The 24,266-nt window shown below is 45.2% G+C and overlaps 1 protein-coding gene across 5 annotated transcripts in view; it reads right to left on the bottom strand.

The window, feature by feature from the left end:
* Positions 1-16,292, bottom strand: part of GRM8 (glutamate metabotropic receptor 8) — a 737,042-nt gene extending 720,750 nt beyond the window's left edge. For 3 of the 5 annotated variants that reach the window (XM_038556627.1, XM_038556630.1, XM_038556631.1), the window contains exons 1-2: positions 16,182-16,292; positions 4,440-5,265 (exon numbers count right to left, since the gene is read on the bottom strand). In XM_038556627.1, coding sequence (XP_038412555.1) covers positions 4,440-4,949 — 510 coding nt within the window. In that variant the 5' untranslated portion in view covers positions 4,950-5,265; positions 16,182-16,292. Of the gene's footprint in view, positions 1-4,439; positions 5,266-14,595; positions 14,875-15,263; positions 15,366-16,181 lie in introns of those variants that run through there. The other 2 variants (XM_038556629.1, XM_038556628.1) reach the window with 2 other exon arrangements.
* Positions 16,293-24,266: the final 7,974 nt, after the last annotated feature.

The raw sequence follows: 24,266 nt of genomic DNA, 5'->3' as shown, positions 1-24,266 counted from the left end.
ATACTAACCCATTTATGACGTGTGTGTTTTAAGGCACAGCAGTGCTTCTAAAAAGTTCAAATCCTTAAAGTCCTCATCTGTGGCTCTCAAACTTGTTTTCACTCTCAACACACCTTGGAAATGTGAAACACTTCAGGCCATAAGAACACCGGGTCCTGTCATTTGAAAAGCCTCTAAGGTCATTTTGATAAACCAACGCACTCTGCTGCGGCAATAAAGAGAGAGAAGGGTATGAACTCTACCTCATGAGGATGAAAATCACTGGTTTAGTAGTGCATTCATGGTCTTATGCGCAGGGGCCACAGGACAACTTCCAGCTCTAGCCCCCTGTTGACTGTCCTCTGAAGTTAAAGAAGATGATTTTTTTTTTTTCATTTGTCTCTGGGTTTTGATAGGAAGAGAAGCAAAAATAGAACCTCTCTTCCCGCTACAGAAGAACAGAGCCAGCTGTACTCCTGGGCAAAGGAGGTGGCCACCCACGAGGTGTAGTCTCTGGTAGGGGAGCTAAATTAACCTCTCCAACTGATGCCTGAATCCCCTTCACAAAGACAAATCATTTCATCCCACTGTCGGTGATTCTGCAGAAAATAGAATCTTCCTGACTTAAACACAGACATACTATATGCAGATGACTGATAATACAGAGCTCCTTTCCTGAAGCCAGTCTTCAATTAGAACATGGAAGGATAAGGGGACAAGAGAAGCTGCCACAGGAAGAACAAGGCTGAAGAAAGAGAAAGATGCCTGGAGGCCTTTGTCTCCTACACAACTTAGCCCAGGCAGATATAGCAGGTGAAGACAAGGCTATTCCAGGGTTGTCCAAAAAAAGAGAACTAAGACATTTGGATATTATGTCCAATTTTAGCACAAGTATTTCCTATAGATTTTTTTTTAAAAGTTCCAGCTACACTCTAAAGACCTCAACTAATGTTTATTGTTGAACAGGAGAGCAAGTAAATTCATTAAGACCTGGTTTGCATCCCTTATCACTTTTAATTGTGTGCTTTTAAACCAAGATGCAGTACCTTGTTTTAAATCCATTAATTTAGGAATAAGTGGCAATATATTGATATCTGTGCATCTTTTTAGATGCTGTGGGTCTTATGCTATCCTGAAGGGGCCCAAATTCCAAAAAACTGTCCTAAATGTTCACCTTTATTCAAGTCATAGCATTTGGCTAAATCACAGTATTATTTTTCAAAAAGAAATTGTAAGCCAATCTCCAATGCACTAATTTGCTAATCATTCCTTTATTAACTATTCAACTATTTCATGGCAATCCTAACATACATATTTAAACAGAATACATTCACACATAAAGTGAAACATTTTCTATCCCAAGAATGATTATCATCATCTCAGGATTAATATCAGCATAGAGTGGGATGCCTGGGTGGCTCAGCGGTTGAGTATCTGCCTATGGCTCAGAGCGTGATCCCGGGATCTGGGATAGAGTCCCACATTGGCCTCCTTGCGGGAAGCCTACTTCTTCCTCTTCCTGTGACTCTGATTCTCTCTATGTGTCTCATGAATAAATAAATTAAATCTTAAAAAAAAAAAATCAGTGTAGAGTGCTGGCTGGAGTCTCACATAAATCATCAAAGCAAATTAAAGTAGCAAAACAATAAAATTTATAAACTTTTTTTTTTTAATTTTTATTTATTCATGATAGGCACACAGTGAGAGAGAGAGAGGCAGAGACACAGGCAGAGGGAGAAGCAGGCTCCATGCACCGGGAGCCTGACGTGGGATTCGATCCCGGATCTCCAGGATCGCGCCCTGGGCCAAAGGCAGGCGCCAAACCGCTGCGCTACCCAGGGATCCCGCAAAACAATAAAATTTATAATTATCAAATTCACATTCATGTGGTTTTAAGTCCAGCTGGAAGATGGGCTGAGCACCTATACTCTCTCCCTTACTTTTAAAAGACATACATTTTTCAAGCCCCAGTAATTTGGCTAATAAATAGATTTGCTTCCACATAATAAATGTTCATTCTGTGCCAGTATACTGATTTTAGTTATGATATTTACCATAGCCAACACCCCCTCTTGACTAAAAGTCACCCACTGTCTGTGATCTGGTCAAGAGTAGCAAGAGCAACCCTCTCATGTGCTGACCATCGTCTTAAGAGTTGACCTGGAGCATTGGACTCTGCCTAAAGAGTCAACGGTAATTCTCCCACCTGGTCAAATAAGATCCTTCCAGAATTACCCAAGAGGGTAAAGAGAGATTTGGCCAGTCAACGAGAGAACAAAACACAGTGAAAAGCCAGGTCTAGACTACATAAAAACAAAACCCACCCTTCAGGTGGCCTGAAGGTCCCTTTGGCAGCTCAATAAGCAATTGTCACTAATATTCCACTCCTCAAATCCTTGTCTGACCATCCATGTCTTTGGCTGACCATCAGACAGACTACAGGAAGGAGATAGGATTCATAGGAATTATAATGGAACTGACGGGAACCAGGATTAGTGTATAAAGGGAAGGGAACAGAGGGAAGGGAGAAGGTTTCCCTCTTCTCTAAAAGTAGGTGTTATAAATGGGAAAAGAGAGAAAGAAACCAAGAAACAGACTCTTAACTACAAAGAGCAAATTGTTGGGTACCAAAAGGGAAGTGGGGAGAAAGGGAAGGGTGAAATAGGTGATGGGGATTAAAAGAATACACTTATCATGTTGAGCATTGAGTAATATACAGAATTTCTGAATCACTATATCACTATATTGTACCCCTGAAACTACTAGAACACTGTATGTTAACAGAATTAAAATTTAAAACTTTAAAAAAAGAAAAGAAGATTTTGTTGAGCAATAGCCACTGAATTAAGGACAGAAAAAAGATGATTTGGAGCAAGTGAGAAGAGAAATCAAGTCAGAGAGGAAAAGATGGGAAAGTCACTGAAACTAGATCCCATCACAGAGCACAAAATGGCATGTAGTTCAGAACTGAGACTTGAAGAAATTCTAGATCCTAGGATGTGGTAAGAAATCTGGAAAATCCTGGTCTTCATCTTGTCTCCAGGCAAGGGGTAAGCTAGCTCAAGGGAAATTATTCTAGAAATGACGAATTAGATCACCTCTGGCTACCTATTTTAATCTTGTGTCCTTCTCATTGCCAAAAGGCTCTTCTTAATATCCTTCCAAATGTCTCCAGCATTCTGTGTCTCTTCAATATCCCTTAGACACAGAGAGCTTCTCCTCAGCAGCATCCTCATTTCAGAAAATCTCATCAATCTGAAAATAGTCATTAAGCTGCTTCTTAGCATTCTGTCCTCTGAACTAAAGAGATTCATACAGAAGCTGGACAGCCACCTAGGGAGAAGCTACAAAGAGGATTCCAGCATACAAAGTGAGCCAGACTACATGGTCCCCCAAGATATCTTCCAAACCAAGTGCCCTTGATTCAATCCCTTTCATCTTTTTTGTGAAGTTTTCCACCACCAAGTTGTCCTTTTTTTGTCACTATAGCTGTCACCTGTCCAACTTCTCCATATTCCTTTAGTATTTTTAAATCTAATATGCACAGGAACAGTTTCTCACAAAATAAAACAAAGTCTCACTAATTCAGATTAAGTTGGAAAAGTCATGTCCCACTAAGAAATCAGTGAAAACTATTTTCAATTTAAAAAATTATCTATTATAGGATACTACATTATAGATATTAAAAAAATGAGAACGTTAATGAAAGATGGTGATTACAACTTTATTTTTATGGTACTTTATACTTTTCAAATTATTATTACAGACATTATTTTGTTTCATCAATTTTTTTCAATATGTAAATGTAATTTATAGGTAGTAGTTCATCAAATCTATATCAGAAAGGCTTGAATTATCCTGCTAAACTTGAACCTTTAACTCAATAAGAATTATATATAATTATTCCAAGTCAGCATCAGAGCGGTCTGAATTAATGAGGTTCTGCTCTATTGTAGCTATTATAAACCTGACAATTTTATGGCCATGTTATATCCTAGAGTGTCACTCCCATCTTCACGTTAGCAATAAATACTGTTTCTTCACACAGGAACTTTTGTCATAACAGAGCATCCCATTTTAAAGAAGCTTCATCAAGTAAATTATCTATACCTCAAACACTATAGAAATGTTTTATATGAAAAATGTGCTAAGATTTCATTACACTCTCTAAAAACACTTGCTTTGACTTACAATCAGCATCAATAAGGAAGGTATCCCAAGATGTTAAGGCTTCAACATGTCACAAAAATTATCACTTCTTTGTTCAGGAAAAAAAAAACAAGTCACAATTAATCCAAACTAACTAAACCAACACATGTATAAACCCAGTCAGAGAATCCTCTATTTGAGGAACCTGGTAACCCTGAGAAGGTCAGCGAACATCCTCACCCTGTTCACTTTCTTCTTGAACCTGTGGTTGGAGTTAGAACAATGGTCAGAAATATAATGTCTTTACCTACCTTAAAAAGTCTTAAAATGTTAGCAACCATGATGGACACGGAGCTTGCTGCAGCACCTATGACACCAGAAATCTTGTCAGGCTTGGTGAAAATGGGTGGATCTCCATTAGCACACTTCACGTCAGAAGCGTCTTTCTCTATCAATGCCTGCACGAACGTTAATGACTGCTCCAAAGCATAGGTGTCCCTGGAGCAAGTGTCAAGGATCCGGACACCCAGAGTGATATTGGAGAGGAGATCAGGGTCCTTATTAATTTGGTCAATTGCATAAAGCATGGCTTCCAGCCTGTGGATCCCCTTCTCCTTCTTCAGCTCCCCACAAGGTACTCCTCTCTCTCCCTTTGCATGGACAGGAAAGAGACCCCCCAAAATGATGTCGCCATCCACTCGTATGGAATGGGCATACTCCTGGCTGTGAGTTCTTTGCATCATTGTGAGGATCCAGTAGAACTTGGCGGTCAAGAGGAAGAAACAAGGGCAAGAGGCTGATCGCTTTCCCTCGCATACCATTTTCTCCACAGGTTGTGTTGCAACCCAAGACCCAAAGTTTATTCTTGCCACAGAAGAAGGGGGACCACCAGAGGCTGCACCTTCTGGAGGCTACCATCAGGGCCCATGGGGGAAAAGGCTCTGTGAGTTTCAGCAAGTTTTCTTCATTTGAATGTCACAGTGAATTTCCATCAGACCCCCTAAGGTTCAATTTTATTTCCATATAAAGTCAACTTGCCTGGAATGGTGCAAAAATCAGAATAACAGCTGAGGTTCTGAAGGTGGGATGAGGTCAACAATTCACATCCTTGAAGTCAGCCCTGTAGCAGAATTATTCCTGGGGGGGCAAGGGAAGGGGAAAAAACGGTTCAGTTCAACGGGTCTACATTTTCCACATTTTTCAGTCCCGCTTTTTTTTGTTTCATTTCCCCTATTCAGTAAGAAACTAATTTTTTTTTGTTCCCCCTATGATTCTGAACACCTGGCTGCACTGCATCTAAACAGAGAGATTGATGACACTTTTGGAGCAAGGGAAACAAAAAAGTATCAGAAACTAGGTTGTTTCTCCCAAGCCACAAAGTATTTTTATTTACCATTTTATTTCAATAAATCCAATTTCCATGCAGGTAAAAATCCTGTGATTGATGGCATTATTTCTTTTCAAATCTGTTTTTACTTTTTACAGCTGTCTGGAATTTAGCATTTAAATTTTGTCCACAAAATCATAATGAAAGTCTATTTTCTATGATGTATTCAATAAGCCAGTCATCTGTTAATGACATTTTTTTGGTACCTCAGATTTTCCAGTGGGGAAAAAATTCAGTCGAAGGAAGGAAGGAAGGAAGGAAGGAAGGAAGGAAGGAAGGAAGGAAGGAAGGAAGGAAGGAAGGAAGGAAGGAAGGAAGGAAGGAAGGAAGGGAGTCAGTAAATCCAAGGACCCCAAAATGTATACATTTTACAGCTCATGAAAAGATTTAACACAAAATGTCAGCTTTTTGTACAAATTGTCTTATTATTCTCTGATAACAAAACAAAGACTTGAAAATGAGACACGTGAGGAGGGTTATGTGTGAAGATATTCCTATGAATTTGTTGGGGTGGAAGCAATGGGTATTCTCACAGCGCTGAAAGTAAACACTCTTTGATCCTAGAATCACTAGGAGCAAATCAGAGCTGGAGATCAATTGAAGAGCTTCTTAATTTTGTCTGACTCAGGGGGAAACTGGTTATTTCATCAAGGCTAGAAACAAGCTGAAGTGAAAACGTCTACCAACAAATCTAGAGAAAAAGTTTAGGACCTTCAATCTCAAAGAATTCCATGAGATTCTTTCAAAGGACTTCCGAGAAGGCTTAACTGAAAGCAAGAACTGACTTAACACAAGGGAATCTTATATTAGGAACACACTTATAATTAAGTGAATAAACAGCACCAACTTATTTTGGCAGGATGGTTCACCTAAGCCTTGTTTCGAACCTATTTTTATATATATGGGTCTGAAACCTGAAATTTAAACAATCCTCCTCTAACCTAGACAACCAACATCTGGTTGTGTTTTCCATTCACGTGTTTAATTTCCAGTTCATAAAATTTTCATTCCATCCTCCCTGTCCCAAAGGAAAGGATACTGCCTCCTAAGAGGATAACTGAACATATGTCCAAAAGCCTTCAGAGAAAGCTGCACTTTTCTCGCTTTCAGATTAGAAAAGGGGGCTGGCTCATCATAGCCCACCATCCTGGATTTCTGAGCACACACCTGGAGTACACTCAGAAATACAGCCAATGGCCCACCTGCCAGGATGGCTCTATTCTGGCTATGACAAGCATTCCCTGCCTCCTGGCACAGGCTAAGCCTTAGACTCCCTCCATTCTACCACCAAATACTTAGTCCTTTTCTGATTTTTCTCACCACCTGACTGATATTCCCTCATGTTCAATTCTTCTAGCAGCTGCTTCTCCCTCAGAAAATCTGATTTGACAATAGCCTGACCTCAGGCATTCCACAAAAGGAAACACTCAGAAAGTCAACTTGACTTTCTGGGTAAAACCACTGAAATGATGGACCATAAATTACATCAACCACCCATTAGGAGATGTAGAATTACGTTTTACAGTTTCACAAGGAAGACCAATTATAAGACAGTAAAATCTCATTAACTCTGACCACTAATTCAGAGCTTAAGACCAAGTCCACATGGCTAGGCTGACCCTTCGCATATCCTTTCTGACATAGCACAGAATAAATGGATATGGGAAGGAGAAATGTTTAAGGGAACGGGATCCCTGGGTGGCGCAGCGGTTTAGCGCCTGCCTTTGGCCCAGGGCGCGATCCTGGAGACCCGGGATCGAATCCCACATCGGGCTCCCGGTGCATGGAGCCTGCTTCTCCCTCTGCCTATGTCTCTGCCTCTCTCTCTCTCTCTCTGTGTGACTACCATAAATAAATAAAAATTTTAAAAAATATATTAAAAAGAAAAGGAAGGGGAAGGACACCTGTTGTTCTCCAAAGACTAGCCTTTCTTCATTATACTTCATTACCAAGCCTCTTAAGTACTTAAAAGAAAATCATTTTCAATTATACAAACATAAAAACAGTCCATCTGTTAATTACAAATCATCCTTCCCTGTTCATGTGGCATTAACCTAGTTCCACTTGCTGTACAGTCCTGGAATTAATAAAATTGAATTTCTTATAAAAGTATTTGTGTTTGGAATAATGTTTAGTCTCTTTAGCATCTCATAGGTCTATGTAGAGCTTTAAGTTAAGGAAAGGTTGGGGATGATTAGCAGTGAGGCAGGAATTCGTTTTATTTAGTGGATGAATGCACTTAAATGGAAAATGAGAGGTTCCATTTTGGTTATTGTTTATTGGACAGCTCACTTAAATTTTTGCTTAAGTTCCCTCCTCTGCAACATAGAGTGAATGGTGCATAACCTCTTTCCAGCTTGGTTTTCTTGTTTGTAAAGGTCTGAGAGAACCTGGAAATTGCCATGCTGCACAAACAGAAAGCTCAGTACCTGGCACAGGGTACGTGCTCAGTTAACAAGACCTGACATTGCTACTCTAGTCTGTTAACTCACTTTCCACTAAAGCAGTGCAAATTTTTCGCCTTTGCCCCATTGGTGGGGTTCTTACTGAATTTTGTTTGCCACTTCAAAATTCAAATCAGAACTACTTATAAAATACTGAAATACTGCAGCTATTTCAAAATCGGATATGTTGTCATAAAAATCAGACTCTTGACAACAACTGAAAGGTTTAGTTTCCCTTTTAAAGTTTAAGGAAAAATATATTTCAAAGTTTGTGTTAAACCACATAAATTCAGTTTCATTGTATAACCTTGTATAATCTTACTCTCATGCAATTTTTTGTGAGCTTTAATCTAAACTTATCCCATTTGGAGTTGATGAGTTTTAAAGAAATGATGACTTTTTCGTACTACAGAACTAAATAGTTCTACTTGGTGTTCTGTGCTTGGTTTAGAATAAAACAGGTTTTCTCTCAAGTGGACCTTCCTCTGGGAATGGGTACAAACAAATCTTGCCTGTGCTGATGGACTTCAAGGACGTGTGAGGTCTGCAATCCTGAAATCAACCTCTGAGGGGAGCAGATGCCTTACACTATTTCTGAGTCCACAGAAAGGGCTTCACGACCTTTGAGGAGGCTTAACCATTAACCCCCGAAGCCCTTACTGTTCACTCCTTCCGGGCACATCTTAAGTACAAGGAACATCATACATCATTAGCACTTCACCGAAAGTCCCTGCTGGCCTAGAGAGGACTCTGGCACTCCTAAGAGTGCTCTGTTTCCTGAAAGGCCACAAGTAAGAACAGCTCCTCAAGGGCCAGGGCCCTGTATTCTGCTTCTCTTTATTTTCTGCATACCTCCTCTGTACCAAAGACCCAAGTGTGTAACACAGTAGCTCACGAATTTTCATATACCTATCTTTTAGAAATGACAAAATGAGGCCCAGAAACGTTGAGTATGGCCCAAAGCCCTGAGCTAGTAAATGGCACCAGTCAAAATCCTCAGGCCCCCAAAGTGGATCCCGTCCTTCAGAAAGCCCTCAGCGCTGCAGAGACTGGCTGTGAAAGCACACATGAATATGAAGTCCCTTCCCCTCCATTGAAAGCTTTTAGAAATGTATAAATCTTCAACAGTTAGGTCTTTAAGAAAAATAATATACTAATTAGGAAGAGACAATCTTAATCTGGAGGCATTTCTAGGGCAGAGTAATTTCCAAATTCCTCAAAGGGTTGAGAATATCAAATACAGTTTGTCCAAACCTCTGCTTCAAACCAGGTTTCCCGGCCAGCCTGATGCCAATGAGAACAAACCCACCATCCCACATGGGACCCATCAGGTCTGTTAGTATGTCTTCCTCTAGGATTTGGCAAGTGCTTTTAAGACATGATACGGTAAAATCCTCACTGAGGAATATCATTAGCCAAGAATCGTGACTTTTTTCTCATAAAAAGGCCAAACGGCATCCCTATGCTGGATTCCATTCAGCTCTTTAACAAAAAGGTTAAGCTGAATATTGTCATCAACTTAAAATTGCAAATCTAGCAGTTTCACCTGAAACTGCTCACACTTGCAGCTCTTTTTGTTGTTTTAGAAAATGCATCACATTTGTCTACTATCTCCTATACTACAGCATATGTGCATGACCCTGAAATCTTGGGGGTCCCCAGAATGAGGATGGGCCCCAGACAGAGCCCTCCCCTGGCAATGGAGGCCTGGAATTGGATCCTTGTTTGACGGTCACTGGCTGGCGACACTGAACATGTCATTTCACCTCTGTGTGTTTCCATTTCCTCATCTGTGAAATGAGTGAGATGGACCATATGATCTCTAAGGTATCTTCCAGCTCCCCTTTCTGAGATTCTATTATTTAATAATAAGGGAATGAGATTATGCTCAAACACCAGAGCAAGGCTTTGCCAGCTGAACACAATAACTGATTTTGTTTGCAAGCTGAGTGACTTTTTCCCATCAGTGAGAGAGGGCTGTGAAAGCTCTTCTGTATAAGCAAGCCCTATATTAAGAAAATCTGATACATGAGAAGCTCAACTTACTAAACAGATAAATTAGACAGTGATTATTTGCATTACAAAAGAATTCACCACAGGTTTCCTTTAAATAGCTAAATCCCCCATGCATTTAAAATGCAATCTGATTTAGTAGAATTCAATTTGTGCAGTTTTTTCCCCAATAACATAGCTATTGCATAAAAAGACCACAGTTAAAGTAATGAAAAGCTACTTTTTAGTATGTATCATATAAGAGGGAAAGAGTGAAACCAACATTTACTGAATGCCCGCAGTGCACCTGGAGCTTCACACACATGATCTCATTTCCTTCACAAAATATACCTGTTAAGATCGGTGTCACAGCCACCATTTGGGATATGAGAAACCTAAAAACAGAAAGATTATGCAAATTTGTCCAAACTCTTGGGCCAGAATTCAAACGCATGACTACTGCTATGTTCTTTCCCTTACTCTGTGCCCCTTGGGTTCAGGAGACCACAACAGATGATACGTACATAAGTGTGTATCCTGGGGTGCAAGAAGTCCCTGATTCCAATCTCACTCCCCTCAATACTTGCTATATGGCATTGGGCAAGTCACTAACCTGGAACTAGTTTCTTTGTTTCTAAACTGAGGAATGATTTCTGGTGACCTCCCAAGACTGTTAAGTCAAATGATATAATAACATACATATACGGGATACCTGGGTGGCTCAGCGGTTGAGCAACTCCCTTCGGCTCAGGGCATGATCCCAGGGTCCAGCATCGAATATCGCATTGGGCTCCTTGCAGGGAGCCTGCTTCTCCCTCTGCCTATGTCTCTGCTTCTCTCTCTGTCTCTCATGAATAAAGAAACAAAGTCTTTTTTAAAAATAACATACATAAAAGTACTCTATAAACTGCCAAGTGCCGTAAGAATGTACAGGGATACTCTTAGTTTAACAACCAGTCCTAGAACTCAAGTATTTTACTAGTGTTTTGTGCTTAGAGGACCTGAAAAAAAACACTTCCCCATCATACTCAGAGCTGGCCGGACCCTAACAAGTCCTGTGTCTAAGGAATCAAAGGAGATTGAAGGAAAATTGGAAAAGAAGGACGCCAGAGGAAGTCAATGGAAGTGCAACATCTGACCTGGAGAACTGAAGGTTATGGACACTTGAAGCATCCAAAGGGCTATTCTGAAGCAAGTGGTGACAAGATACTCTTCTGCACTGAAAAGAGGACAATAGGAAATCTTCCTAAGTTGTATACAGGCTATAACACAGAGCTTCTACCAGAAAGGGTCATTACTGTTGGAAAAGTTAGCTAAAAAACAGCTGGTAGATTTCTATCTTTAGACATAATCTTGCCTGGAAAAGTATGAAATTGGCAACACACGTGCTTAATAATTTCCACATACTCTTCTTGGACTCTCCTATATCTATCTTCCCACTTGTGCTCACCTGCCCTCCCCCCTTCATCCCCCCACCCCACCCCCACCCATCCCTGCCCAAACCTGTATCTCCTCCCTCCCTCAGTGCTGGTATGTTCCACAAGTCACACTCTTTGTTTCTTAAGACCTGGTTCTCCCATTACCTTGGCCCTCCCCAGGGACTGAAGTGATTCATTAACAGGCATCAAAACCTAAAGATACACTACTGTCATCCCTTAACTGGAACATCTGCATTTATAAGACAATCTTCTTCTTATAAATCTTCATTTATAAGACAATCTGCATTTATAATTGTCTTCAAGACAATCTTCTTTACCAAAGAAATGTATCTAATAATGTATCTAATACTAGTCTTAACCTAGTAATGTAACAAGTCAAAGCCAGTAGTTATCCTGAATGGGTAACCTCTCAGCAGTATCCCTCAAATCACTCCAACAGCAATGCCTACCACTCAGAAGGCAGGTCTGGGATAAGAATACATCATGCCCAAGGTCCTTAGTCAGTGAGTGAGTTCATCACAACTTGTCAAAGCACCAAGTAGAAATGAAAATCAAAGAAAACATCTCTCTGAGCCATGGAAGAAAGGAGGAAGGGAAAGAGGAAGGGAGGGAGGGAGGAAAGAGGAAAGGAAAGGAAAAGGAAATCTAAATTCTTAGAAAACCCATTCTTGTGATAGAAACAATGTGATCCTGCTGACTCTGTTCATATCCTCTCCCGGAACAACACGTGGAACGACTGCCACCCCCTACCCGCCCCCCACCCCCACCCCGAGAAAACTACAAGTGTGAGTCTGGTGATTGATGTCCAATCAGGTTCTATGAAGAAAACAGCAACAGCTTCCCGAGACTTCAAAAGCCAGCCTATTCTACAGGCATGGAGATGGGGCTGAGTCTTTGCTATGGATCCAGTTAAAAGATAAATCCATGCAGCACCTTCCTTTTAAGACACTGAGACAGAGCATCTCTACTTCCCCAGCTAAAGGTAAGGTCTTCTTTGTGTTGGGCATTCTAACTACAGGAAGAAGACAGTAAGGAAAGAAATGTAAAAGGAAAAACATCACTGCTACCATGAGCGAGCACCTGTGTGTGCAGTGTACTGTGCCTCAAGCCTGAAGACAATGGAACATTCTTACACAAAGATTGGCACACAGTGTTGCCAACATGAATGTCAGCCTGTTGTTTGCTGCATACATACCAATTAAACCAGCCCATAGCAGCTCCAACCTGCTCAGCTAACTCTGAAAAGAGCACATCACTCCAGACCTCTAACTTTCACACTTATGAGAGCTCAACTCTTCCTTTTATCGATTCCTTTTGTAGTTAGATGTTTTTAGAATTATTCAAATAGTCATAATTTGCAAAAGAAGGATGGTAGGGCAGAACTAGCCAGCACAAACCAAATAGAAGAAATAGAGCCTAAATAACAGTATAGAGCTGTGTTCTCAGCATCTTTTTCTTTATTCTGGGGGTAAATCCTCTTCTAGAGAGCCTCTCCTGAGCTGCTGCTCCCCATATCCCTGATTTAAAAGCAAAAATGCTGTTTTTATCTCAGGTATGATGCAACCTGTAGTTGACTCTGAAATAGGAAAATTGCATTTAAAAATCTTACTTCATTTTCCCTGACGGATAAGGCTTTTCTCCTCAAAATGATCAAACCACATATTTTCAAGAACCAGGCAATGAATCTCATACAGCTGACTCTGTCTCCTACAGAGATTTTTCAAGACATTATTCACAAGCAAGTGACCAAGGTAAACTAAAGTGGTTTCTGTAGCCATTTGCAATTATTGACAAACAATTTCATAACGGAAAATGAAAATTACAGTCAAGTGCAATAAGCTGTTTATCCAAGATCTACCTGCTGGTGGCTCTTTTCCCTTTTTATTCTTTCTTTCAAGCAAAATACAAGCTATTATCAGAATGCATTTCCACTGCTTATGATATTTCTTGTCAATATCTCCACCGCCAACCCTATTTTCCAGTTGTCAGTTGGCAGGATTTGTACTCAACCGCGGTAGTAGCCAAGCCAGTACTGTGTATTCCTGTGTGTTCAGAGAGACTCCCATGCCGTCAGGGCCGTGGGAAAGGATCACCCTCAAATGGCAAATAGGGCATCCCCTTCCCCAGCAGGACTAGCTTCTAGCTTCGGGGACTGAGGGGCTTGGGCTCCTACAGCTGGGCGGAGGGTCTATCTTCACCCCCCACCATCCTGGGAGCACAGGCACTCTGACCCCAGGCCCTGCAATCTGGACCGCGAGGGAAACAATTCTTCAGGGAAGTGTGGGGGTGCCGTCTTGCGCAGTTGGGCGACTCGCACACCCCTCTGCATTTCATTTGCACCAAGGGAGCGTGTCAGACAGACGGGGTTTTTTGTTGTTGTTGGCTTTGGGTTTTGTTTCTGGTGATTCGGTTATATTTTCACCAACTGTACGAACCTCAAGGGATCTCTGTGCTGCTTGGCAGAGCAGATGGGTCGCTATCGGCGTGGCTCAGGGCGTTCTCTACCTCGGTCTCTAGCTCTACCTCTCTCTCAGCCGGCGGCCACTCACCCGGCCCCCGCCCCCCTCTTCTCTGCTGCATCTTCCTTTCTCTTCTCAGTTCCATCGGCTGCTGGACCTGGGCTCCGGGGAGAGCCCAGGGCCTTAGAGGTACCTGGTTTCTCTTGCCTCTCGCGCGCCGCTGGGGTATCCCAGCGCCACCCCTTGCCGCCCGGCACGCCCGGGGCTCGGGCTCCGGCCGCCGCGCTGCCCGCCCGGGAGCGCCTCCGCCCGCGCCCCACCTGGTGCCCCGAGCGCCCACGCCCGCGCGGGTCCGCCCGAAACTGGGGCCACGCTGGCCGCAGGTGCTCCGGAGGACCTGTCGGGCGCATCTGTCTGTCTTTGCTCTTTCAACTCAAAATCCCTGTGACCATTCCTCCTGTCCCCCACCCCCGACAGGACGGGGAACTCCAGTGTTTTCCCAAAAGCCACAAAAGGGAGGGCGCGGAAATCCCAACCTCTCCGGGCTAACTCGGAGAATACAAAACTCAAGGCAGAGGTGCAGGGGTGGAGGGGTTCTCGAGAACCCCCAAATCACCCGGCTTCCCTAGGTCTTGGTTAGACATTCATCCAGCCACACGCTCAAGAAGGCGGGGGTTACCCCCGACTCATCCCAGAAGCCTCTAACTTCGGAAATCCTTCCCGTTAGATTTGCACAACGGAGGTACCTCGTCATCTCGGCGAGGCAAGTCCGGATTCCGCCGGGGCAGGTCCGGGAGGTCACCCCGGGCAGGCAATCCAAGGAAGAGCGCTTTAAAATCCTGCCGCCGCACGCCCCACCAGAGCACCCTGGGCACTCCTGCCCCCTTCGCGTCACCCTTCAGTCTCTCGTTCGCCGACTAAACTTTTGGGGGATCACATCTCCAAGCCCTGGGAGTTCCAAGCTAAGCCTTCCTCTTTTCTGAACCTCTTCACTGGAATGTAATCATGGGAAGACAAGAGGGGTGGCTGCCTTGTTCCTTGCAACGTAAAATCAACAGATACCCAATCAAGCTCCAATGCCCGGCCAGCCCCTCGCCCCCTGGTGCCCACTCTCCCTCGCCCCCCCCCCCCGCCCCCGGCACCTCCCCCCGCCCGGGCTCTCCCAGACGCCGGTGTGCAAGGCCATTTACTTGTGCCCAGGAAAAACACATCACTAAAGTGATGGGAGAAGAAACGGTGCACCTGGCCGTCCACTGAGCGGTTTTAAAGAAGAAAAGGGAAAGGGGAGTGAAAGTGGGGGGAATCCCTTTCTCCGCGAGCACGACCTCTGGGGGCAGCTCGGGGTGGGGGCGCTCCCTCCTGTGGTTCGGCACTCGCTCCGCTTTCCCTCTTTCTGCCGCTCGGCGCGTCTTACCCTGCTCCCCGCAGAGGGCGCGGTGAGGAAGCCCGCGGGGGGCCCGCAGCTCCATGTCAGGGGCGCCGCCGCCGCCGCCGCCGCCGCCGCGCCGGGCCAGCACCGCGGCCGCACTTGTGGCTGGTCTCCGGGCTGAGCCGGCGGAGGGGCTGAGCGGGCCCGGCCGGCGCCAAGTGTCTTCCATGTGAATAACAAATACTCACACCGGCGGCCGCGATTGGTCTGCGCCCGGCGCCTCCCGATCCTCCGCCCGCGGCCATTCACCCGGCGCGGCGCGGGGAGCCAAGGCCGGGATCACGTCCGGGATCGCCAATCGCTTCGCGCCAACCAGTCACCTCGGGAAGCAGGAGGAGGAACCCCGAGGGGCGGGAGCCCCCGATCCGGTGCGGCTGAGCCAGCCTGGCGCGGGCACAGGGACGGCCGCTCGCTCGGCCGACGGATTCCCCTCCGCGCTACATCTCCTCAGCCCGCAGCGACGCCGGGACCAGAAATGTCAAGAGTTCTGATTTAGGGGGAAAAAACAAAAACAAAACAAAACAAAAAAAAAGGCACCCCCGCCCGCCCCGCCCCCAACAGAAAAAGGAGGCCGGAAAGACGGGGGATGGGGTGGGATGGGGTGGGGTGGGGGTGGGTGGGGGTGGGGGAAGAGCGGGGAGAAGTGCGGGCGGGTGGAAGGAAGAACGCGGCTGTGGCTGTGGGGAGCCGAGCAGCCCCGAGCCGGCGAGCCCCGACCCGCGCGGGAAGGCGCCGCACGACGGCCACGCGGACCCGGGTCAGGGCCGCGAGCCGGGGGTCCGCCTTCAGGAGCACAGCTCCGAAGAATACGTGGTCGATGGCGAGTGTCCCGCCACACGCTTTCTCTCCGGGGATGCTCAAAGGAAAGCCCGCCAGGCCGCGCGGTCCCCCTGCAAAGTTTACCTCACGCGCCGCGGCTGTTCGGCCATTTGTCCAGCCCGCAGCTCCGGCGACTGTCTCCCCCACCCTCGCGCCCGAAGGTCTCGGGGGGCGCCTCCTGCCGGGCCCCCGGAGCTCGAGCATGGACACGGGACGGCCGGCCCGCGGGCGCCGCGCAGGAGGGGGCGCGGGCGGTCACGGGGCGCGTCGTGGTATCGAGCCGAGTCCAGCAGCCGCGGAAGCGGGCCGGGAAACTCCGGGGGACCCGCGCCGCGCGGCCCGCGGGTTTCTGAGGGGGCAGCTCGGGACTGCCGCGCCTCCAGCCGAGGGAACCCCGCGGGCTCGACGTGCGCAGCCCAGCGGCCCCCTCCTGAGTTCCCGCCCGGGCGCCGCGCACCTGCCCGGGCGCGCGCCAGAGGGAGCCCCTGGCCGCCCGGCGCCGGGGGAGCGGCGGCCCGCGCCGCCTTGCGTTGGTGAGAAAGTTCCATCTAGAGGCGGCCGCGCGCCACTGCAGCCCACACCCCAGGCCGCCAGGTGAGCCGGGAGCGAGCGGCCGGCGGCGGGGGACGCGGCGGACCGGGGCACAGCCGCCCGCCCCAGGGAGAAGGGGGCAGAGCCCCGCAACGAGCTCCTCCTCCCGCGTTCGGCAGCTCCGCCAGGAATTTCAACTTTCTAAGCAGAATGAACGTCGTGAGCATCAGCACAGGTATCTTGCGTTGTCCCGTGTATGACTTCTCCTCAGGCTTCTCGAAGTCTCACACCCACTCTGTGAGGTGATGGAAATAATAAATTACGTCCACCCTACAGATGAAGAAGGAAGCCGAGGCTTAGAGACACAGCTGCAAGGTACTAGAGCCAGAAACCAGAGCTGCCTGGCTTCCAGACCCCACACACACTTCCTCCGGGGGGTTGTTGCTTTTCCCAAAACTGGCATCGGTGTGTGAAGTCTCCGCGGAAGAGCCAGCTCTTACACGGAGCTACCCTCTTTGCCCCCTAGAAGAATCTACAGGTTTCCAGCTCAGGAGAACTCCTCCCCCCTTTCACTCCCTTCTCTTATTCCCTTCTTTTCTCTCTCCCAGCTTTACAGGAAGGCTACTTGATTGTAGAATCATTATTTTTTTAAAGATTTTATTTATTCATGAGAGACACAGAGAGAGAGGCAGAGACACAGGCAGAGGGAGAAGCAGGCTCCACTGCAGGGGAGCCCGATGTGGGACTGGATTCCAGGACCCGGGGAATACACCCTGAGCTCAACCACTGAGCTCAGCCACTGAGCCACCCAGGCATCCCTAGAATCATTATTTTATTATCACAACCACCTGGAGGGAAGAAGGCGGCTTTGGAGAAATAGTCTGGGTCCCCTGTCCTCAAGCTCCTATATAGGGATCCTCATTTCACTCTATATATATAGCACAGCCTTGAAGGGACTGACCAGCAGGCAGTACAGCCTGGAGCAGAGAAGGTGCTAGGAGAACCCCTGATACAGACAGAGGTCAGATTAGGGGTTGGGTAGGCTCATCAGTCCTATGTCTGCATGAAGTTTGGGAGACTGTCTTACCACCTGGCAGGACTCCCTTCTTTTCACCCAGAAGTATGATTTCTCACTCAACAGCTTGATTTCTGAAGTAGACAGCCCACCACCCCACCCCAAACTGCAGGCTGGTCATGTATGTCTGGCAGTTATCACAGGTCATAGGGGTACATGAGTGTCTCTCTAAACCCTTTATTACGTATTCATTAATACACTTGAACGGTGAAGATATGAAGGAGAGGGCAGGCATAGCAAGCCTGAAAATACTCAGCCCACAGAGCTGCTGACCGCACCATGGTCTTCAGGGTCTGCTAGAGGCTAGCTGTGAGCCCAGTAAATAGATTGTTCCTCCAGGGAAAGCAGGGAGGCCAGCACCCTGGCACTCTGGTGGGCCCATTTCAGATATGAGGACAGCACAGTTGGTTGTGGCTTTGGAGGCCTGACAAGGCTAAGTGAGCTGCTCAGGGGAGAAGGGCCTAGCGAGCCTGCTTTTCTCCTTTCCTTATGGATCTTCACCTGCGGAGAGCTGGGGTCCTACAGGCACATCGCTGCCTCTTTTGGTGCAGCCCTCTGAGAGATGAGGAAAGCTTAAGTCTCATGTTTGGTTTTGCATCATCTTTAGTTCTTGAAACTCAGAATGGGACCATCATCCCAGCCCTACATGAAATCTGGTCAATATGGAATAGATCCACTATGCATATTCTGGGGTGATTTCAGTGAGTTTATGTGGTGGCCCCAGGGCAAGTGACATAAGCTCATACACAGGTATGTGTATCCACCCAGACTGATAGCAACATCAGGGCAGAGGAAGAGAGATCATCTCCACGAGTCATTGGTCCCTGTCAGTTATAAAAGGCACATAAAAAAGGCACTAGACGGCCCAACCCCTATTCATCAAGCTGAAACCCCATGCCTCTGCTTACCCTCTGCTGCAGCCTGTGTCTCAGGAGTGTCTAAAGCCAAGGCAGTCCAGACAGCAGGTAACTCCAGAGTCATCCACCTGGTTCCTTCTTGGGCTATCACACTGCCATATGAAATATATCTTTGGAAGGTGTCTGACCTCATCATCCATCCTACCCCAAATATTTATGCAAACCAAATATATTTCCTGATGGTTAATCCTCCAAGAAGATTTGCCTGTAATCTTCTCATTTTCAGTTGATTTAAAATGTGAGAAACTGCCCATGTGTTAGAAAATGCAAAAAAACAATGCCATATGTTTGGGGTCCATTTAACTCAAGCTGTGATATGTATTCCACACATGGAGATTTATGCCACAATTCCTGCTTTGGGGTAATCATTAAGACTCGGAACCTTTGCAGGCTACTCACCCAGGAGGAATATTGACAGCATGAAGCTCCCACATGGAGCAAAACTGACAGGGAAAAGTGGGAATGGGATTTGTTTCTTTTGGAAACTAAGACAATATTTTTCTTGTTAAACCATCTGCAAGTGGTGGTAAGTGTATCATGTTGATTTTGCTCAGTTTATTAAAACACTGGCTACGGGAAGCAAGATCAGACATGTGGGACTGACTGGGCCAATGAGGTTCATGACAGTGATGTGCCCACTTTCATAACTCACACCTGTGTGTAGGCATCATGGGAGGGGTTTCCTGAAAGGATATATATGGCAGAGTGTACATTAATCCCTAACTGGCTTCATTTGTGTTCCCTCAGAAGCACAACCTGAGACTAGGATTCAAGAGCAAGAAGTGAAGAAAGCCCCAGGAATCGGGTGGGGAAGTGAGCCGATAAAGGGTACATTATCAAGCCAGCTGCCACTACAGGCCCATGGAACTTAGTATCAGTGGAGAACTCTGGAAGCCAGGGTAGCACACACACAAACCAGAGTTGTCCCAACCCACTCCTATCAGTTGTTGGTAAGAACTGCTTACAGATGGTGTTAATTTCCAGCAATTTCAGTCTACTACCTGGGTGGCAGCCAGCCTCCAGAGGCCAGGTAAAGCCCTGTTGGCAAAGAAATGCAGGTGCTGGCAGTTAGTAGGCAGGCAATGTGTAATCGAGAAGTCTGAGGAAAATATATCAGGTGACAGCATCTGCAACATCTGCTATTAGGAAAACCATACAAAACTTACATGGATCAAGGCAATGTCTCTCCACATGTGGTCCTGGAACCACCTGCCTCAGAATCACCAGGGAGCCAGGTATAAGTACAGATTCCTAGGCCCAATCCAGAGCTGTTTGAATCAGACTCACTGAGATGAGGCCCGGGGAATCTGTATGTTTTGCAAACATCCCAGGTGATTCTGATGGTGTTCACTAAAATTTGAAATCCACTACTTTCGGGAAATAATTCTCCACACAGGCAGTGTTTAGTTTGTGTTTAAATGTATAAAAAGTTACTTGCAAAGCCTAAGGAAACAAACCTTAAAAATCAGGAGCCTGGGAAGTGAATGCCCATGCTATCCAGATCCTTGTTTTCTTTTTTACTACTCTTTTGACACTGAGGAGGTTCCATCCAGTGCTTTCTGAGAAAGAAAAGAGGCTGAGTTTCATTCCTAATTCTGTCATTGATAAATCATATTCTCTTAACCTTTTAACATTTCTGTCCCTCAATTTTTTACCTGTTTGTGGGTATGGAAAAGATAGCCATCTGTTCAACTTCCCTATCAGTAGCATAGAGTTGTCACTTGAAAGGGGCTAACACAACACACACACACACACACACACACACACATAACTGCATTTTCCCACCTCTCTTGCATCTAGGTGGGGTCACATATCTAGTTGCTGTAGAATGAATAGAAGTGATGTGCACCACTTCTAGATAGAGGAAATTAAGAAGCAAATGCTTCCTCTCTCTCCCCTTCTTCCAGGTGGACACAGAGACTTTCATGGCCCCAGAATTGGCAACTCAAGATGGAAGGACCCTGGGTCCTCAAATTGCCAAGCTGAGGAATGCTGCCTATCAGAAACATCCACACTGAATTGTTAGGTGTGAGAAATTTTCACTGTGTTGAGTCACTGAAATTTAAGGCTTCATTTGTCATAGCACTTTGTTGTTATTGTAACTAATAAAGTGGTATTGGATGAGGTCCTTGAGAGGGCATAACTGCTGTTGACCTGTAAGCTGCACCCAGGCAATCATTGGTTCCTAACCCTATCCCCTATCCTTGGAATGTACATTTTGCCTACTATTCCCATGCTAGCAGCTGTTTAGAGGATGTAGCCTTGAGAGAGTAATGTGTTGTTGAGACCATATGGACTGGATATGTGACTGAATCCCATTAAGGGTTCTATATAAACTTTTAAGATTCTAACAGGTGGGCATAGTGATCTACTTGTCTTGTAGCCACCCAAGACAAGCCTCATAAGTAAGTTCCCTGCTTGTTACACATGCCACCTACCAGTCTGGAGTGGTCTGCCACTTTCTAGTTCTCCTTGCCCTCTGATTTGGGGACCAGCTTCACATTTCACCCAGGGAACTGCCAAGATAGTGAGCCAACAAGTGGACATGGTAAAGTATGTACCCACTAACCTAAGAGACACAAGAGAGAAACATCTCTGCTTCTCTAAGAACCACTTCAGCATGGTTGTATGCCCTTCCTCAGCAACACTTGTGCACTCAGAGGCATAGGGCCATGTCCATGTCCTTCCCAAGCCCAATCCTCCCTACCTCCTACCTCCAACATAGTCTGGCCTGACAGAAGGAAAAGATAGCAGCATTGCAGTGTTTGCCTCCTCCCTGTATAGCCATTCAATGGGACCAGACACATCTTCAAGCCAAGGGGACTACTATTGATGAAGAATATATATATATATATATATATATATATTCTTTTGAACTAGCTGAGAAAAAGAAACTCTTTTTCCTGGCACTGAAATACCCTCATTATTTCTTCTCCACCTACCCTTCTCAGACCAGCTCCATCCTGTCATTTCCTCAAAAACTTTCCCAGACTTTTAGAACACCCTAATATGACCTGCACAACTTAGCTGTGGGTTGTTTATATTAATGCATTTTTTCTCTTATTGCACCTCTATCAAGCTGGATTGTTTTCTTTTATGGCATAGTAGTGACTTCATCTGGGTCCTTGCACCTATAGTATGTAATAATGAGTTACTGGGCTGTTAACCTTGGAAGGAATCAAGAGCAATACCACCACCACTGTGGATGTCTCCACCATATGCTACACCAAGACTGCTTCCTTCTCCATCACTACCACTACCTACACCACCACCGACACTGCCATTGCCTCCTCCTCATCCTGCACCATTGCTGCTACCATCTCCACCACCACCATCTGCATCACTACCACCACCTTTACCAGTCCTCTTCTGCCACCCATCACACATCCACCTTACCTCCCTCCAAGGCTAAAAGGTAACACTAGAGAAAACTTAATATAGATCATATTTTTAAGTCACTTTGTAAAAATTGCTGGATGTAACTCAATCCCTAAGTGACTTTGAGTCTTATGTTTTGGTTATTTAGGTTTAAAAACTATTTAAACCTTACTCTTTAATAATTCATTAAAATTTTAACCTGCATCTCAGAAACCTGTGTTCTTATAAGGAAACCACTTAAAACAATGTTTGTTAGACAGAAAGAACAGAAATGTTAGCTACTAGTTGCTATTGTCCAAGAAACAACTTGTATTACATTTCATATGGCTTTAAATTTGTAACAAAGACTTCTTGTGATAATTTGATATCTGAAATGAGCATTAGTTTCAGGAGACTTGCAGTGACAGGATGTTTTGGCTTGTTTTGCTACTTATCAGGAAGTAATAACAAAACAAAAGTATACAGATGAGCATGAACTCAATAATAGTCTAGATAAGCTATTTGATTCTTTCCAAGGCTAATCATCAAGCAACTCATGATTACCTACTTGGCCCAGGAAACTAAATGAAGTCATATCCACTACATCATAAAATAACACAGTCTAGCCTGACAGATATGTAATAATACAGAGAAAATATACAACAACCAATAGCTAAATTATATAGGTCAGAATAGGCTGCTGTAGGAAATTGAGAAGGTTTTGATAAGAGAGGACCAAGGTGGTCTAGGAAGGATGGGGAAAGAAGAAAAGAGTATGTTCCAGAGCTTACAGGAAACACAACTTTCCCCTTCCTATAGTCCAAAAGAATCTTACTAATATATTACTTCCTAGGTACAAAAATGTGACTTATGGTAAGCAAATCATGAAACTCACACAAATGTACTGAGATACCAAAAGAACCCTGCTAAAAAAAAAGTTAATTTATAAGGCAGCATAGGTGGTGGTACCTACAATTGTCTAAAAAATTACCCTAAAACTTAGCAGCTTTAAACAGCACACATTTATTATCTCACATTTTCTATTGGTCAAGAATCCAAGCCTGACTTACATAGGTGTCCAGCTCAGGCTCCTTCACAAAGCTACAGTCAAGATTTGACTAGGACAGGATCTGCTTCCATGCTTACTCAGTGGTTGTTAGCAGGATTAGTTCCTTGTGGGACATTGGACTGAGATCTTTGGTTGCTTGCTAGCTATTGGCCAGAGGGTACCCCTAATTACTTGCCACATGAACTTCTCTATAAAGCAGCTGACAACATGGCAACTAGTTCATCAGAGTAAGCAAGTGAGAAAGAAATCAGGAGAGTGCCAGCAAGATGGAAGTTAACAGTCTTCTGTAATCTAATCTTAGAAATGACATCCCATCACATTTGCCATTATTCTTCTATTCATTAGAAATGAGTCACTAGGTGACTCAACCCTCACTCAAAGGAAAGGCGGTGATTACACAAAGGCACAAACTCCAGGAAGCAGGAATCTTCTGGAGCCATCTTAGAAGTCTGCATACCATTGATGTTGTTGCTTTGAGGATCTCATCACAGTAAGGCTTGCAGAGCCTTGAATATGTCTGCCTATGGCTCCATCGGGCACTCAGAGCAGTTGTTAAGCAAGGAAGAGCATCTACCATTTATAAGTTCATAAATCCTGCAACTGACAATATATTGTTGCATTTATTGGGGGGAAAGTCTGTGACGTAGACAAACAGTTGGCTGGGATTCCATTGCTTTTTAATAGCTTTGATTTTATTATTTTACTTCTGGATGGTCACAAAGCACTCTAACACAGGTCCTGACTGTACCTAAGCAGTCTTATTTTCTTTTTTCTCCTTTTATTCCTTCCTTCACATTTCTTCCATTTTTGGATACTCAGTGGTAACTTCATTGGAGGAAAGAAGAGTGAAACACATGATCATCTTTTGGAAGAATTATTGCACTTCTTAATCCTTTTTTTTTCCCATTTCAAATTGAGAAGAGGGAGGCAGGAAAGCAAGCAGAAAGGGAATCAAGGAGGGAAGGAGAGAGAGGAGGGAATGTGAGGCTCTGGGAAAGACTCTAGCCACCTGGGGTTTTATTGCCTTGAATTAGAAGTGAGGGAGATTCCCAGTTCACTCTTCTGAGATAGAACAGCGGAATCCAGGAGCATTTCCAGGGGCAAATTCTGGGTGCAGTTTTTTGAGCGGGAAAGCAAGTGGTTGGCAGAGGCAGGTATGTAAGCTGGTGGGAACCCTAGGGGCTGTAGGCGGGGATGGCTGCCTAACAGCAAAGGAGAGC

The sequence above is a fragment of the Canis lupus genome, chromosome 14 (assembly GCF_011100685.1).
Source record: "Canis lupus familiaris isolate Mischka breed German Shepherd chromosome 14, alternate assembly UU_Cfam_GSD_1.0, whole genome shotgun sequence".
Lineage (NCBI taxonomy): Eukaryota > Metazoa > Chordata > Mammalia > Carnivora > Canidae > Canis > Canis lupus.
This window is presented reverse-complemented; position numbering and strand designations above follow the sequence as displayed.